Consider the following 17,573-nt stretch of genomic DNA (forward strand, 5'->3'; position numbering starts at 1 on the left):
CTTTGAAATGGTAACACAATACTCTTAAATGATGTTTTGATGTCGATATCATGGTATGAAACACTTCTAAAATATTCGATACAAAATGTCTTCTGTTGGTTTTGGTTTGAAAACCTAACAACCACGTCAAGGCCAGATACCTCTGGGAAGTTTTTTATGTTTTGTTCGTCGTGTTTTCCTTTTATGAAAAAGATATCTCCGTTTACATCGGAGTCAGAGGCCAGTAGCAGCAAAACACATGACTAATTGTGCAATTACACATTGAGGTTCATAGTTCAATCACCACCCTCAATGAAGCAATCCTCTGAAAAAAGTCTGATGAGTAAGCTTGTTTTAAAAATCAACATTGCCCTGACAACAACAAATGCATGACACATTCTATTCATAGCATATGTAAGCTGTGTGTTTCTTTACGTGTGGAAATTTGGAGTACATTAGTCCTTCAAAACATACTGGAACAATTGAACGATCTTCCATTTTCTATCCATATTCCTAAGGTGATCCGGCTGGTGGTTTGGCGATTTGGTCATTTATTCAGACGTTAACTTAGAGTTAACCTCGGAGAATATGTTGCCTAAATGATGGCTCTGAAAAGGTAGTATCACTAAGGAAGAGTTTTAGATAGGGCTGACTTTACTTTCAGTTTATTGAGATCAACATGTACTGAACTAGCCTTGCATCTAGGTTCATATAGATTCTAGAAATCTCTTCACACTGAAACATATGTCAATACCAGACACGGATAGATTGTGCTGATACTTTATAAACTGTCTTTTTGCCTATTCTAAAGAAAGCAGACCTCGCATCCTGTAAGAACATGAGCAGATCGTGGTGTGTTAAACATCAATGTGTCAATTAAACATGTTAAAGCAACAGTGGTAACGGTAACTGCTGATCAATAGTCATAAATCAATAAAGCGTATCCGGGGTAACAAACTTCAACCAAAGGAAATACATCAACTATAAGAGGAAAACAAAGGAACAACAGAAACACTGAACTGCAACAAAAAAACAAACGCTAACATACATAGAAAAGGACTACTTGATGAGAACTTGGCACAGGACATTTAATGAAAAAGATACGGGTTAAACACGCTTCAAATTTTCAAAACTTTAAAACATACACTTTTTAAATCAATCAATGAAAAACGAAACAAAGTAAATCATATATCGTATGGCACGATATTTGGTGGTGGAATCTGTTCCTCTGATGTTTTTATCATTTTTTGTCGAGATGCAGACACATTTATTCCTCTTTTTTCCCCTACTGATCTACTAAATGATGTGTACTTTCTTTATGACGTCATCAGTCATGATGACCTTTTTGTCATGACGTCACCATAATTTTTTTAGAGGAAAACAAGAACACTTGACGCCAAAATGAGATCAAACAAACCAATCGTTGATTGAAATTAAAAGAATAAACATGTCAGGACAAGGATCAATCGGGTAATAAATATGAATATGTTCTATTAGTTTAAAGTCATAATAAACGAATGACCGGTGAAAAATAATGTTATTCCAATTCTTGAACCAATGCATACAAACATCATAAACTTAGTCTTCTGTGCACGATCTGATAAATTTTTTCGCATAAATTTCGTATAATCGTCAATTTTTTTTTTCAATCGGTCAGTGTTGTTGTGAAAATATGGCAGGTAATGAAAGTTCGTGTTTTGAAGCCGAAGTTTAACGATTGTCACCTGTTTGTCAACAATCAACAATACAACATGGATATTAAGCACGTGTTTAACATGTACAATCAGATAATAGTTTATTTTATGGACATCCATGCGTATTGCGATCACCGAATTCTTACGAGATGGGTCACACTGAGGTCACTTTGAATACGGAAAATATGTCTGGGAATTGCTTCCTGGAAGGAAGCAATTAAAAGAAAGTAAACTTCTTTTAAATATGAACAAATTAAAGAATGTTCTTCAGAAAAAAAGTATATGTACATAAGTTTTATAAAGAAAACTATTCATTGTGTTATAAAAACACGTATGCATTATTTTTTTTAATTTGAGGTTTCTTATGACTTTAATCATTGTCAATGGTAAAAAAAAATAGTTATTTAAAACAAAACTAGCATACAACTACATATATCTCTTCGGTTCTTACGACTACACTGGTGACGACATTTATGGTTTGTATGAGATTTTCTTAAAAAAGGAATTTAATTGATAGTTGAAATGGTAAAGTGAGGTCATCGGTTTGAAAGTTTTGTATTAATTAAAGCTTTTTAAAAAAAGCTTAAAAATATTTAAGCCACAGTCTCAAGTACTTAAAACTGAAAAAAGATATTGAACGCCTAATTCAAAGGTGATCATACTTGGTTTTGTCTGGTTTCATATTTCATATAACACACCAAGAAATCTTTCTGCCTATTTGAGTTGTTCCTGGTTGTGATCATCTAGATATGTCAAAACGACAGTGAATTCGAACCCAATTAAGATGCATATCCTTGATATGTAAAAGTATGAAATTCGACACACAGTTTTAAAATAAAAAAAAATTACACCTTTCCTCATTCCATAAATGAAGTACTTCTAAGGTATATATATAACTTTTGCTAAATGTGTCCAACATTTGATGAATTAATAAAACGTGTTCATACCGACTCTTCTCCAATAATTTCAATATGCCAAAAGGCAGAGAAAAGTGCTTGGAAATTGTGAAAGCAAACTTGCTGGTCCTTTTAACCTTAGTAGGGGCTGCAATTGGATTCATCATAGGTGTGATTGTTCGGAATACAAACCCAACAGATAGTACACTCATGTGGGTTGGTAAGTAAACTAAGTTTTTTTTACATACAAGCAAGTTTAATTAAGGGATATTATTTAATGGCAATGCAGACACATCTATATATAATAACTGGTCATCGTCGTTACCTGTTTGTTTGAAAAGGGTTGATGGTGTTTATTTTCTTGATTTAAAACATAAACCTTTGGTAGTTTCTTATTTGTGACCTGCAATTGAAAGTTACAGTCTTACTGATTTTGGGCGTTTATCAAAACAATTCAGGGATACTTTAACCGGTAGGAAGCTACACATAGCTACTTTTTCATCCTAAATTATTCTTATAGTTTACATGCAACCATTGGTTAAAAGCCATTAGAAAAAGAGTACTAGTAAACGAATAATAAAAGAATACGAAGTTTTGATCTATAGATATAGAAAACTGTGGTATGAGTGCCAATGAGACAACTCTTCATCCAAGTAACAATTCATAAAGGTAAACCATTATAGGTCAAGGTACAGCCTTTACCACAGAGCCTTGGATCACAGCGAACAGCAAGCTAAAACGGGTCCAAAAATAACTAGTGTTAAACCATTCAAACGGGAAAACCAAAAGTATAATCTATATAAAAACGAGAAACGAGAAACACGTATGAACTACATTAACGGACGACAACTACTGTACATCAGATTCCTGACTTAGGATAGGTGCAAACATTTGCAGCTATGTCTTTTCTCGTGTAATAATCTATTGAATGATATTACTAATATTTTGTTATCATCAATAACATGTTTACCAGTAGATATTTGTATTTCTTCAGGTATTTTAGGGGAGGTTTACCTAAACATGTTGAAAATGATGATTGTTCCTCTGATAGTATCTTCAGTTATAACAGGTAATTCAGATATTTAATGTGAGTGCATGTGGTTAGGTTGTTAGGTGTAGTGTTTTCATACTAGAAACCGTTAATTAAATTTGTTTAAATACAAAATTTGAGAATATAAAAAAAAATGGGATACGTTTGCATATTTCAAATACAGTCATAAATTGAGACATTTGAAAAGTAAAACAAATCAGTTTCTTTAAGGGTTTTTTTTTCTCCTTTTGATTTTATGTTTCCAATCATATCGGAAAGTGTAATTAGTACATGATACTTTCACTAAAACAGAGAAACTATTATGAAAATCATTAATGAACGATTTAGGACAATTTCAAGAAATCATTTTCAAAATATAACATGTTAAAAATATAGTATAAAAGTATTATAAAAATGCCGATAATTAAGGTAAATACAAAAAGTGAAAATCCATCAAAACTGTTAAAAAGCCATGTTAAACGTTATCATCACGGAACGATTGAAAAAAAGTCATATATGAATAAAAAGAAAAGCGAAATAAACCTACATGAGACAAACACTTAGTGACACAACAGAAGTTGAGGCTATCTGTATAGGAATGAAACGTTACCAGTTTACATAAAACTGATACTAATTCTAATTACTGCTACATTTTAACTGTACTGTTTCATTTTTTGTGTATTTATGGGTTAATTTTTCATTAATCTTTGATAAATGATTACACTTGTATCTTAAACGAAACTATACTTTTGATATTCCTTTATACTATTTTCATTGATGAAATCCATGTAAATTTTTTAACAGGAACAGCAACCCTAGATCCTAAAGCAAATGGTAAAATTAGCTTAGTATGCCTTGGTTATATAATGTCAATGAATTTCCTTGGATGCTTAGTTGGTAGTATACTTTGCGTTATCGTCCGACCAGGTGAGGTAGTATTGAATTACTTATCTTTAAACTTAATTAAAACAATCAAACATTTTACGGACGCCATCACAAGTTGGTTGACTGTTATGGAATAAGCGTTCCACAGTTGATATCAGATATGTTCCTTATGTCGTAACTACAATCCCCTTCCCTTTTCACAAATGTGACCTACCGAATTAGACTATTTACCGGGTTTTTAATACCATGAGCGACAAGACCGGTGCCACATGTGGAGCAGGATCTGCTAACCCTTCCGAGAGCAATGCAAGGTTTTAATGGGGTTCGTATTGCTTAGTCTTTAGTTTTCCATGTCTTGTTTACTATTATTTGTCTGTTTGGCTTTTGTCTTTTTAGCCATGGCGTTGTCAGTTTATTTTCGATCTCTGAGTTTGGCTGTCCCTCTGGTATCTTAAGCCCCTCTTTTATATATGTTTTGTGTTGCCCAGTCTTTAGTTTTCTGTGTTGATTCTAGTGTACTATTATTTGTCTGATACCATGGGCGGGTTTGAACTCACGACCTCAGTGTTGAGAGGCTCATGTTTGCTGTAAATAAGTGAACTACTCAGACCACTGGAAATAACAAGTACCACACAAACTATATTTGATAATCAATTGTCAAAAGACGTTGTTAACGTTATTCTTCGGGTTTTATTTTTTTGTCTTTGTTTTTTTGGCAAATGCTGCATTGCAATTTAGTTAAGAATTGAATGTTTCTTTTTGTAACTTCATTGGGATGTAAAAGCGTTGACCAAAGTACATTTTGTATGAAGCGCAGAAGCGTTTCATTCTAATATGTGCGCACGGTCAACGCTTTTACAACCCTATGAAGTTACAAAAAGAAGCATTCAATATTTATAATTACATTTTTTAGCTAGGATCATGAAAACACAATTTTTTTTATCATTTTTTTTTTATTTAATTCAACTGTGCACTTTATTGTCGGACCTCGTGTTATCATGAATACTAAGTTTTATTGTGTAATGCAATTGTTTGAGGAATATCACGTGCTGTGCATTTAGCCAATCAAAATAACGTTTTATAATGAAACATACATCTAATGTAATTATATTGAAATGACAGTTATATATATATATATATATATATATATATAGATATGTAACTGACAATTCATTGAATCATTTTACTGCTTTACGGGATTACTAGAAAGTATAGAAAACTCAAAGGAAGTTTTGATATATTTCTTACTTTCGATTGGATAATGACTACTTCTCTTATTATGATACATATTCAATTGGTAATACATGTTTATGATTATTGGGTATCTACTTATAAGGCAGTATTTTATTACATCTAATTGATACTTACCAACAAGGGGGAATAATATTTCATACTTTAAATAATGACAAGGAAGCAGAATATGTCGACTTATTAGGAAGAGAATTGATTAAAGTATAAAATTTAGAATGGAAATGAGGAATGTAAAGAACTGTAAGCCTGATAAAAGCATTTTCTAGTTGATAATTTATGTATTAGTCACATATCAATACTATTATGTAATGCATTTTCTGTGAATTGAAGTTAAGAAGATACGAAAAGTGTGATATGTTTTCTGTTTTAGGGGAAATTGCTAAAACAGAAGTCCATGCTTTTAACTCGGTTCCTTTAGAAACGGAGGATATTTTTGCCGATTTACTGAGGTAAAATAAGGGTGAAATAATGTTTAATATACTGTACAGACACATACCAAAACTGCAATTAAAAGCAGTGTTTTTATGTTTCTCTTTTCGAAACATTGTGGATCTTTTTATTATTTTTATTTGACCTCTCTAGATATATAACTATTATAAGCTTTCCTATTATTGAACATTAATGGGGACATAAGTAACTATAAGAATTTTTAAAAGTAAAAACATGTATTCTTACACAGTAATTTCAATTATATAAGTTTATTGTTTGTATCGAGGAATGAGTCCGTTGAGCTACCTTTGTTTAAGCTGTAATTCCATTTCATTGGTCAAATATACTGTGTTGTTTTTTGAAATTTGTTTACCAAGTTCAGTTGAAAAAAAGAAGGTTAAATAAGGAGTAATTAAAAGAGGGACACAAGAAACAAGAGGGATCTTATCTCGAAATAAATAAAAAAAAAATGCAATGACCAAATGAAAACCATATGAAAAGACTAATAGTTGTCCACAAAGAGCTGCATTCTAACTTCGGATTTGACAACTAGTACCTAAAAATTATAGTTTTTTTAGAAAAAGTAAATGTTCCTTCTACAGCTGTAGCATGTGTAACTTTTGCTCATGTCGATGTATCCATATTACAAAAAGGAATATAGGTTGATATTTTTAAGTTAGAACAGTTTACATTCAATGCATACTGGGGAAAAAATATACAATAAAGGACAAAATTGTATCGAAATTAAAACATTCTGTTCACTGGAATGGTATATTGAAATGAATACATTGTATAATGTGAAAAATGTTACTTATTACATATCAAAATTAAAAGAGATCTATTATCATGATTATTGAAATTTAGATAGGCAAAACTGTTTTTCAATTGTAACCCTATACTTCAGCGAATTCAATTCGTATCGTTATCAAAATATGATACATTTTGAATTTTGTCTGTATATGTGAAAATACAAATACATCAAGTCAAGCTTATATTTATTTGAGTAAAATTCCCGGTAACTTTTTCGCAATTTATGTCATAAGTATTGGATTTAAGGGTATCTAGCATTGAGAAGACATTTTTGTAGTTGATTAAATGTTAGAAATCAGAAATGTAAATAGTAAAAACGAAGAAGTTCTACATTTGACTGTTTCATTTCTTTTACCATGTTTACATCGTTGACCTTTTTTTTCTAAATATTCGGATTTGAGCCTTCCAAGTGAAGGTTAAGCCAGAAAAAAGGCTTTGGACGAATATAATATATAAAAAGCTGTTTTCAATATTTTTTTCTGAAATGAAACCTCCAAAAACAAATATTGGTGCCATTGAGATCACTATCTATTTACATAATGGTAAAAAAGGAACATTCAAATTGTTTTCATTATCATTATTGGAACCCCCTTTTAGTCACAAAAAATAGTACTAGTGGTACTGTTAGTTGTCTTGTTATTAATCATAGTGTTGACATTTTGAAGATGTAATTATAAAATAGAAACAACATATTTTTTTAACTGACTCGAACGATCGTGGTTTTATTTAGACAATACTAATGTTTTAACATACATTGTTTAGACCCTACTTTGTTTTGATTTACATGACCATTGTAAACACTGAATAATACTATAACTTAAATACCTCTTATGGTGGACTATCCGGGTGCGGGAATTTCTCGTTGCATTGAAGACCTGTTAGTGACCTTCTGCTGTTGTCTGCTCTATGGTCAGATTGTTGTTTCTTTGGCACATTCCCCATTACCATTCTCAATTTTATCATCGCATCTTGAGTCAGTTTTTCGGAATTAACATGATTTATAACAAACATTTCTAAGATTGTGCGTTTATAAATTTTGGAATTATAAGATAGAGAAACTAAATTTTTCAACTCCCTCAAGCAAAGGTGACCTTATATTGATTTGGTTTTTAAGGTCCATTTCCGTAATATAGCTCCTCAACGGTTTCGGTTCTAAATCTCCTTGGTGCTCAAATATTCGGCTTTTGTAGTCGCTGATGTAGTTTAATCAAGAAAATGTCTTTGGACGAATACAATTATAACGCGCTGTTCTCATTTTTTAAATTTTTTTGACATAAAATATCTGACAATAATTTCAGACAGCTATTGTGAGATCGACCAGGAAGACTATGTATAATATTGCAATGATTTACAATGAATATCAAAATGTCTTTAATTTGCTTCTTTTTTTTTTTAAATGTATATCCTACATCTTTTTTATTCACCTTTAACTTTATTGTTTAATTTTTCCACTAAAACATGGAAGGTTTTACGTCAACTGTATATTACGTCACAGTCTATGAAGCACAATTCTCACATATTTTAATCCCAGTATCTATGATGAGTTCATACTTCTCTTTTTTCATCAATATATCGTGTTATCATTTTGATATTCTTTTTAATAGAAACATTTTTCCTGGCAATTTGATAGCTGCGACATTTCGCAAGGTAAGTTTGTAATTCATCTACGGAATCGGAAATAAAACTGTTAATTAAATTTATGATAGCACATTGAACCTTAATTGTTCATTGTCAGTGTATGATATTTACAATAAAAGGGCGTATGTATTATTAACATATATGTGAACAGTCTTTAAATGTTTTTTTTTTTTTACAGATTATTTTCCAAATCAAATAGGGTTTGAAATCCACATTTGAGTAGGGATGACTGTTAGGCCAAGAAGGAACTACACCCCAGTAAATAAAAACTTCGGGAATGAAGTCAACATACATATATCTATTGATATGCAATGTTCAGTTATAAACCTAAGATATCATATGAAAACAAAATAATTAGATTGTATATTCTTCGTGTACAGCACTGACTTCTTGTCCAGGATTCTCTCTAGTTTTGTTACTCTTCTTGCACATCAGCACATCAAGGTTTCATCATGATTTGGATGAACAAACGCTAGGGCATCTAGCATATATCACTGAAGACACATTGCTAGTCAGGTTCATGATAGTTATCAAAGGTACCAGGATTATAATTTAGTACGCCAGACGCGCGTTTCGTCTACATAAGACTCATCAGGGAAGCTCATATCAAAATGAATAAATCCAAACAAGTACAAAGTTTAAGAGCATTGAGGATACAAAATTTCATGAAATTTTCTACACTACCCGAAGCATCACATTGAAGTTTGACAAAGATATATATCTTACAACTTTCTGGTTTTTTTCAGACAATGACGAGCTATGATACAGAACAATACAGGGTAAATGAAACAGTAAATGGAACAATCGTAGAAGTAATAAAAACTGTGGTGACTGGTAAAAATCTGTCGTCTGCTAATAGTACAAATATTCTAGGTAAAGTTATTGAGCTTACTACTTCAATTATTTCTATCATAAAACAAATAGAAGATTGAATACTTACTGAATACAAAATATTCTATCTCAAAATTAAACTATCGGTTTAGTATGTTTAGTATGAATCTAGGTATTCTGCAGAAACAGAGTTTAATTTTTTATCATAGTATACGTAAATAGAGGTGATATTTAACTCATCTTATTGTTTGTATGTTATCAGGACATCCAATTTACATTCGTGAATCAACTTTCTGTATTCAGTACCTGTATGAAAAAAAAAAACCAATAACAATCGAAAACATATGCAGTTTTTTACCAATTTGAAATAAATCTGAGTTTTGTAACTTTATCCTAAAATATCACTTTGAACAACGTTAATTTAAAACAGAAAGTCACACAATTTGAAAATTTCGTTGCAAGAATCCGTTTCAACAAAATAAACACTTTCATAAAATCGAGAAAATTATTTCATCACTTATTCATATTTCATAATTTCATATATTTTATCCTTAAATTTTGGTACAGCCGATTTCAATGAGTGTATAGTCAAAGGTAATATCTTTGGTTGGCTTGTTTGCTAGCTGAACCGTAAAGTCATTGCTAGGTAAACTATCCTCCTTTAAGAGAAGACTAGTCCGACAGATAACCAATCTATATGTCTGTAGGACTAGACTACTTCAAAAGGAGGGTAGTATACTTTATTTAACAATTACGTCACGGTTCAGCTAACAAACAAGCTAACTAAAGATATTAACTTTAGCTACACACTCATTGAAATCGGCTGTAATTTATCACGCATTTAAATTTAGGTTCTCAAAATATAATAAATTACATGTTCGTATTTTTCTTCTTCATTGACAGGTATTTTAATTGCTTGTGCTGTGTTCGGAATTGCCACGGCATCAGCAAAAGAAATTGGACAACCTTTCTTCAAATTCTTCTACTCAGCTACTGAAATTATCTTACTGATTTTAGGAAAGCTAGTTTGGTAAGAAAAATATATTTGTGGATGTAATTTGTGTTTTAACAATGTGATGTTTTGTATAGTAGGTGGATTTAGGTAATACATTGGAAAACACCAGGAGTCACATATAGTAGTGATTGCATACAAAAATACATTAATGTGCAAAAAGATATGGACTTACAAATATCATGTGGAAAGTATATATATTTAGTATACATGCCAGGAGGGAGTATAGGCGAGTAAATAAGGATAGCGACTTTTGCTATGCATTCATTACCAACCGTACAAATCTAGCATTGGTCGAATTTTCAATAATTGGAATCTAATACTAACGGCAAATTTACAGATCACACGACTATTTGTTATGTCTTTAGATTTTTTAAGGCGATTACATTTCACTCGTCAGATCATACACGGACACTTCATGTTGATAAAGTAATTCGCGATGTCGACAATCAATTTGTTAAGTGTCAATTTGAGTTCGTCCTCATAACCATGATAGAACAGAGTTTTCGTTGTATGCACATACATAACAATAATTATTTACAAAACTGGTGGATACCACTGCTGGTGAACTATCATTCCCCGAAGACATCATATGCTCAGTAGCACTGCAGCCAGAACTTAGCTTCTGAAATGTTTTATAACAAATCTTTCTTAAATTGTACGTTTTTTTAATCATAAATTTCTAAAACAAAGTTTGAATTTCTTCATATTAAGTTGACATTAGATCAAGTTGACTATATGTGTTGGTGCTAACCTGGAATTATAAAGTATCTTTTTCATTTCATTCCTTCAAAAACCAAAGATAATAAGAGTAGGCTTCAAGTAAAATCAACAATGAACATAGGATAACGTTCCAAGCTCGTACTATCCATGTCCAAGTTACGTAAACCGTGAAATAAAGGTTACAATTGTAATTGCTCGTAATTTTACTTAAAAAAACATTTTTTCAGGTTCACACCAATTGGTGTGGCAAGTTTGATTGGTAAAACTATTGGAGGAACAAAGAACTTGGAGGATGATTTCAGTAGACTTGGATTATACATAGCAACACAAATGATTGGTTATTTACTCGTGGTAATAGCAGCAGTACCAATTACGTATTTCACTCTGATGAAAATGAATCCGTTTAAATTCCTTTTCACATTAGTTAATGCTTTTGTTATAGTTTTTGCTACTTCTAGCACGTAAGTAATACACAATATTAATACATATTAATGACAAGATATTATTGGTGGTTATAAATATATATATATACACTCATTTTGTCAACGATCAAAGCTACTGAGAGAGACAAACAGTATTTTGGAGTCAAATGCTTATCTCGAAATTAGAACAACATGCATGTAACAATCAAATCATTGAATATAGCATTCACCAAGCCTTAAACATGTCACATGAATACAAAGAATAAAATTAAACGCCAGCAAGTAACACATAGTACAATACGTATAACATGTAAACTTCGTGAGAAACGCTATTGCATATTAAGAAATATGAAATACAATACATATAATGGTGATCTTGACCATTTCTCATAATAGAGCCATGGCTATCCCTGAGAGTATTCGGCAATTAGAAGGACCAAACAAAGTGGACCGTCGAGTCACTCGATTTAGTATACCCTTATGTGCTGCTATCGGACGCTGTGGAAGCTGTATTTACATAAGTATATCCTGTTTGTTTGTCATGCAAATCACTGATCAGGACGTGGACGTTGCTTCGGTCATTTTAGTCATGTGAGTGTTCACTATTCAAGTATGATACATTTTTTACATATAAAATAGTTGTTAGTTGCACGGCTGAAAAACGAATACAAGTATTAAGTAGGACTCTGTCGAACTAAACTAATTCTAAAGGATATAAGTTTGACACACAAAATCTTGAAATATTGTTTGTCCGTACTTACATTGATTTTCTATTTGATTTATTTAAATGCATAGTTGTAAAAATATTTGCATATTTTTACCGATCCTACATCTTCATGTAATTTGTTTTTGACATTACATAATGTTAAGCTTTTCTCACATATTTTGTGTCATGGTTTGTAAACTTAACTTAAAATGCATAAAGGTTTCAAGACGGGGTAAGATAGGTTTTGGTCTTGTTGTAAATACGTTGTGCTATTTCAAAATAGATTTTTCCATCTTGTTGTTTATAAATTGCATCATATTTAAAACTATCTTATGCTCCAGTGCTGTGAAATAGGTTTTCCATATTCAGTTTTTTGAGTGGCAGATATTTTTTGAATTTTGTTCAATACATTTTTCAGTATTTTGACAGCATTTTCTTCCTTGGCTGTACCGTCTGTGGCCGGGGCAAGCTTGATTACTGTGATTATCCTACTCACAGCCTTGAATATCCCACCTGAAGCGGCAGCGCTTCTTTTCTCTTTCGAATGGCTTCTGTAAGTATACCGCATTATGGATCTTACCTGTGCTTTATTAACAGATTATGTATATGAAAAAGTAATAGCAGTGTTTTGATATATCTATCTCGTTAATATATTTTCAACATAAAATTAAAACAAAAGGAAAACGTATGAAATCGCGTGATCTCAAAACTGAGCGAGAAAATGCGGACAAATAAGATAGCAGTTCTTGCTATTTACGTATAGTTGACTTGAAATTGTGTGACATTAATAGGACAAACCTTTACTATACTTTTTTGAAAATCTTATGCAACTTTTCTATCTTGTATTCAGAGACAGAATGAGGTCATGTACAAACTACAGCGTACAATCAACCTGTGTAGTGGTTACACAGAGGCTGTGTTTGTCTTCGTTAATGACTGAAAACAAGGATGAGGAAGACAATCCAGAAATAAATGAAAATGGCAATGGAATACAATTAGCGTTGGTAGTCGATGATGAAAAACACCTACAAGAGTAAACATTTAATCAATGCCTTTGATATCATTTGCTTAATGTACCTTAGCCCAACACTCGTTTGTATCTTGCAGGCAGTTCATCATTCAGATAAGTTTCCTTTGATCAGCATATTATGTCTGTTATAATTCATAACAATATAATCAATATATTATTTGACCATCATTGTATATTTCGTTAATAATTATTGTTATAACACAAAATGTGTCCGATGATACGAATGCCTTCGTTCAAGCTTTGCAAGTTAATACAGGGCGTTATTATAAAACGGTAAATGACTAACAACCCAAAAAGGTAATCTGTCTGCGTTTTAAAAGGTTTAAGCATTGTGTTTGAGTTTTGGTAAATTTGGTTCAGGAAAACTTATGCAGAAATAAAAAAAAAAAAACCAATATGCAATTTTTAAAGTTTTACGTGTAATTGGACATTACTCTAGATAGAATGGTTACTGACTTGCTTCCCAAATTCGAACCAAGTCTGCAACCTTTGGTTCTTAGTATTATTTATGAGTTTCATAACATTTTGGGCAAACTCAAGTTTAGTGCGAATAAAAATGGGACGGACGGTCAAGGGTATCACAAAATATCCCAGTAGCTATTGCGCGGTATAACAATACGATCCAAGTTTCCAAATAACACCTTTGGTATAAATGCGCTCCACATAAATGTATGGTGTACATGTATTGTATTGTCATGTATGTATTGTCATGTATTGTATTGTCATGTATGTATTGTCATGTATGTATTGTCATGTATGTATTGTCATGTATTGTTTTGTCATGTATGTATTGTCATGTATTGTTTTGTCATGTATGTATTGTCATGTATGCATTTTCTGTAAATTTCTTGCCTTTAACATTCAAATAATTATGCAAACATGAAAAGAAAATATGTTTATTAACATGATTGTTATAATTGCTCATATATCTAGCAAAATGTCCTTTCATTCCAAGAACTATGAACCTGAATATCAATGATAAACACGTACAGATGGTCCAAGTCTCTTTTACACTAGAAGGTGTTATACCTTGATGTCGCATCAAGTATTGATGGATGTATTTCAGTGTAAGCTTATCCTGTAAAAGCACCAAGTTTTGAACCTTTAGATGTTCATGTGATAACGTCAGTTTTGTTTGTTACCTGAATTTATCTTTTTCTTGTTTCATGGGACTTAATGTTCCGTAAATAAAGGCAACAGTAGTATACCGCTGATCGAAAGTCATAAATCGATTGACATGAAACGAATCTGGATTACGAACTTATCAGTTAACTGCTAGTAGTCTGTTGTTATTTATGTATTATTGTCATTTTGTTTATTTTCTTTGGTTACATCTTCTGACATCAGACTCGGATTTCTCTTGAACTGAATTTTAATGTGCGTATTGTTATGCGTTTACTTTACTACATTGGTTAGAGGTATAGGGGGAGGGTTGAGATCTCACAAACATGTTTAACCCCGCCGCATTTTTGCGCCTGTCCCAAGTCAGGAGCCTCTGGCCTTTGTTAGTCTTGTATTATTTTAATTTTAGTTTCTTGTGTACAATTTGGAAATTAGTATGGCGTTCATTATCACTGGACTAGTATATATTTGTTTAGGGGCCAGCTGAAGGACGCCTCCGGGTGCGGGAATTTCTCGCTACATTGAAGACCTGTTGGTGACCCTCTGCTGTTGTTTTTTATTTGGGCGGGTTGTTGTCTCTTTGACACATTCCCCATTTCCATTCTCAATTTTATTAACATGCCAAGAAATGCTAGCTAAAAATTCCGGTAGACCTCCTACGGCACTCATTAGTAGTTAAAGATTTGATTTCATTCTACAAATTAATTTATGACATTAAAATTATGTACATGTCGCTTAGAACACGGTCATATACCAAATTGTCAATATTAATCATCCATGTAATTTTCTCTATGGGATATTTGCAGAATTTCAACGGAGGCAATTTCTTGGCATGACTGATGTAAACACATCAACTATAACAGAAAAACAACAAAACAACAGAAACACTGAAGTGCAACAACAAAAGAAAAACGAAAATGCAACACACACAGAAACGAACTATAGGATAACAACTGTCATTTTCCTGACTTGGTACAGGACATTTTAAGAAAAATGGTGGGTTGCACCTAGTTTTTTGGCTAGCCAAACCTCGCAAACTGCCTGGCTTTCAAATATTTTCAAATATCTGATAAAGTCTTTAGTACGCATGTCAATAGATCATTTCATTTATTGTTATCTTGTTTTACTTCTGCCGTTTAAGGCGGCTGGTATATAGTATAATGGAAACCTACCCGCCTACACGTCCGTACGTTCATCCATCTAACTATCCAACTGATATTTGATTAAATTTTGTGAATCATTCACCGTTCCTTCTGGTTGGGATAATATAAATATAGACAATGTAATTTCTCTTTGCGACTTTTACGATGAAGTTTCGTAAAAAATCATATCCTCGAACGGAAAATGGATATGAACAAATATTGTATTCAAAAGTCAAAATATAGGACTGTGCTGTATATTTAAAACATGTATAAGAGTTTAAACTTATACTAAAATTCTGAACTACCCCTTCACACTTGGTCTGCCGTAGAATTAAATTGTGTCGCTACCATGTGTTTCGAAACTTTTAAAATTCCCTACAGAGTTATTTCTCTGTGAGATGAAACACAGATATCATATCTGGGAACCAGTATGTAAAGAAAATAAAATATACATGAATATTATGTATCTCCCCAAAAGAGGTAAAACTTGGGAAACATGTGACTTACTAAGTGCAACATGAACACATGATATACTTTGGCATTTTTTATTCTATTTCTCAAAAAAAAGTTTTGTCAACTTTGAAAGACATGAACCTTGTCATATGTGTACACTATAATACACATCTGTATCCACGTTTCCTTCTTTACCTCTTATTATAATATATAATGTTAATAACAAAATTGTGAATGGAAATGGGAAATATATTAGAAACAACAACCACCAAAGAGCAGACAACTTCATCGGGAAAATTTTTGTCATCTACTCTGACATGACATGGAATTTGTCATATTTATATACCTAAGTACACGTTTATATCCGTTCTAATTCTCGACCTCTTATCATTACATTTATTGACGCTTTCTCAAAATTTTTATCCTAAATGAGATTGAGCATTTCTTTCATTGTTTATCCGGATTGTTTTATTGGGTTTTCCTGATCACTTTGAACAGGACGGATAACACTTTACAAAGCTTAAATGGCACTACCTCTAGTTTGTCATTGGATATACTTTTGAATGATTCTTATCATCATGACATAAAACTATGATATTTGGAGTTGAAAAAAGAACTCGAATAAAATCAGAAAAAAAAGAAACTTACACAGTCTCAGATGTGATATGAACAGTTTCTTATATGAAATAAATGCTGAAGAATAAAATGAGCACAACAGAAAAACAACAGAAGAACTGTATGTAGAGGTTAAATTGAATAACGTAAAAGTAAAATGAACACATGATGAAAAGTGTAAAATATGCAGCAGATGGAAAAAACAAATTGCAGCGCCGCTTACTTTAAATTCGATGTTCCATAACATTATCACCGAATCTTAAAGTAAGGGCAATGCAAATTGTTACTCTGAGATATCTTCTGATTCAACATGATATATAGTATACATTTCTTATTCACAATTCGGATAATCATCATCAGTAACATTGCATTTGAATACTTAGAATTCAAATAAATACGATGTACGTCCATAACTAGTATGAAACAATCTTCATTAACAAGAAGTATGCATCGTCGCTTTCCTTGACTTCATAGAATCTATAAATGATCAACGTATATATTCATGATGAATAAAGCCATGGACTACCAAATTGTAAAATTTGTTTTAATGTGTTGATAATTATACACAGTTATATAACTAAAATCATACCTCAAATTTATATAATTTAGGCCTGTTCTTCTCCAATGTTGAAGTTGTTACTTCATAATAATGAAAATTATATTTTTTTATATCTTCAAATTTAATTATCATCAAACAGCTACACTTATAACGTTTATATCATGATTACTATCGTGCTGATTATATGAATAATGAAATTAAAGTCCGACCTTATATATGTTTAATAATCTGAAGTAGGCGTTACTTAACATTGCAGAAGATGTGCAACAGTGTCAATACAGTTCATAAGATTAGTCCTATCCGCTTCATTTCCAATAATTATAATTAGTGCAACTTTCTACGAAAG

The 17,573-nt window shown here is 31.8% G+C and overlaps 1 protein-coding gene across 1 annotated transcript; it reads left to right on the forward strand.

Annotated features, from left to right (window-relative positions):
• The first annotated feature begins 2,589 nt into the window (after positions 1-2,589).
• Positions 2,590-14,239, forward strand: LOC143082796 (excitatory amino acid transporter 1-like). Its single transcript, XM_076258652.1, has 11 exons — positions 2,590-2,789; positions 3,564-3,638; positions 4,404-4,526; positions 6,106-6,184; positions 8,579-8,621; positions 9,359-9,485; positions 10,347-10,473; positions 11,406-11,639; positions 11,997-12,191; positions 12,725-12,859; positions 13,157-14,239. The coding sequence occupies exons 1-11, from the start codon at positions 2,645-2,647 to the stop codon at positions 13,341-13,343; spliced, it is 1,470 nt and encodes a 489-aa protein (XP_076114767.1). The 5' UTR covers positions 2,590-2,644; the 3' UTR covers positions 13,344-14,239.
• Positions 14,240-17,573: the final 3,334 nt, after the last annotated feature.

This window comes from Mytilus galloprovincialis, chromosome 7 (assembly GCF_965363235.1).
Source record: "Mytilus galloprovincialis chromosome 7, xbMytGall1.hap1.1, whole genome shotgun sequence".
NCBI classification, from domain to species: Eukaryota; Metazoa; Mollusca; class Bivalvia; order Mytilida; family Mytilidae; genus Mytilus; species Mytilus galloprovincialis.

Coding starts and splice junctions, on each gene's coding strand:
- LOC143082796 (XM_076258652.1), top strand. CDS start 2,645: ATGCCAAAAGGCAGAGAAAAGTGCTTGGAAATTGTGAAAGCAAACTTG. Junction 8,622..9,358: donor TAGCTGCGACATTTCGCAAG/GTAAGTTTGTAA, acceptor GGTTTTTTTCAG/ACAATGACGAGCTATGATAC. Junction 9,486..10,346: donor TAATAGTACAAATATTCTAG/GTAAAGTTATTG, acceptor CTTCATTGACAG/GTATTTTAATTGCTTGTGCT.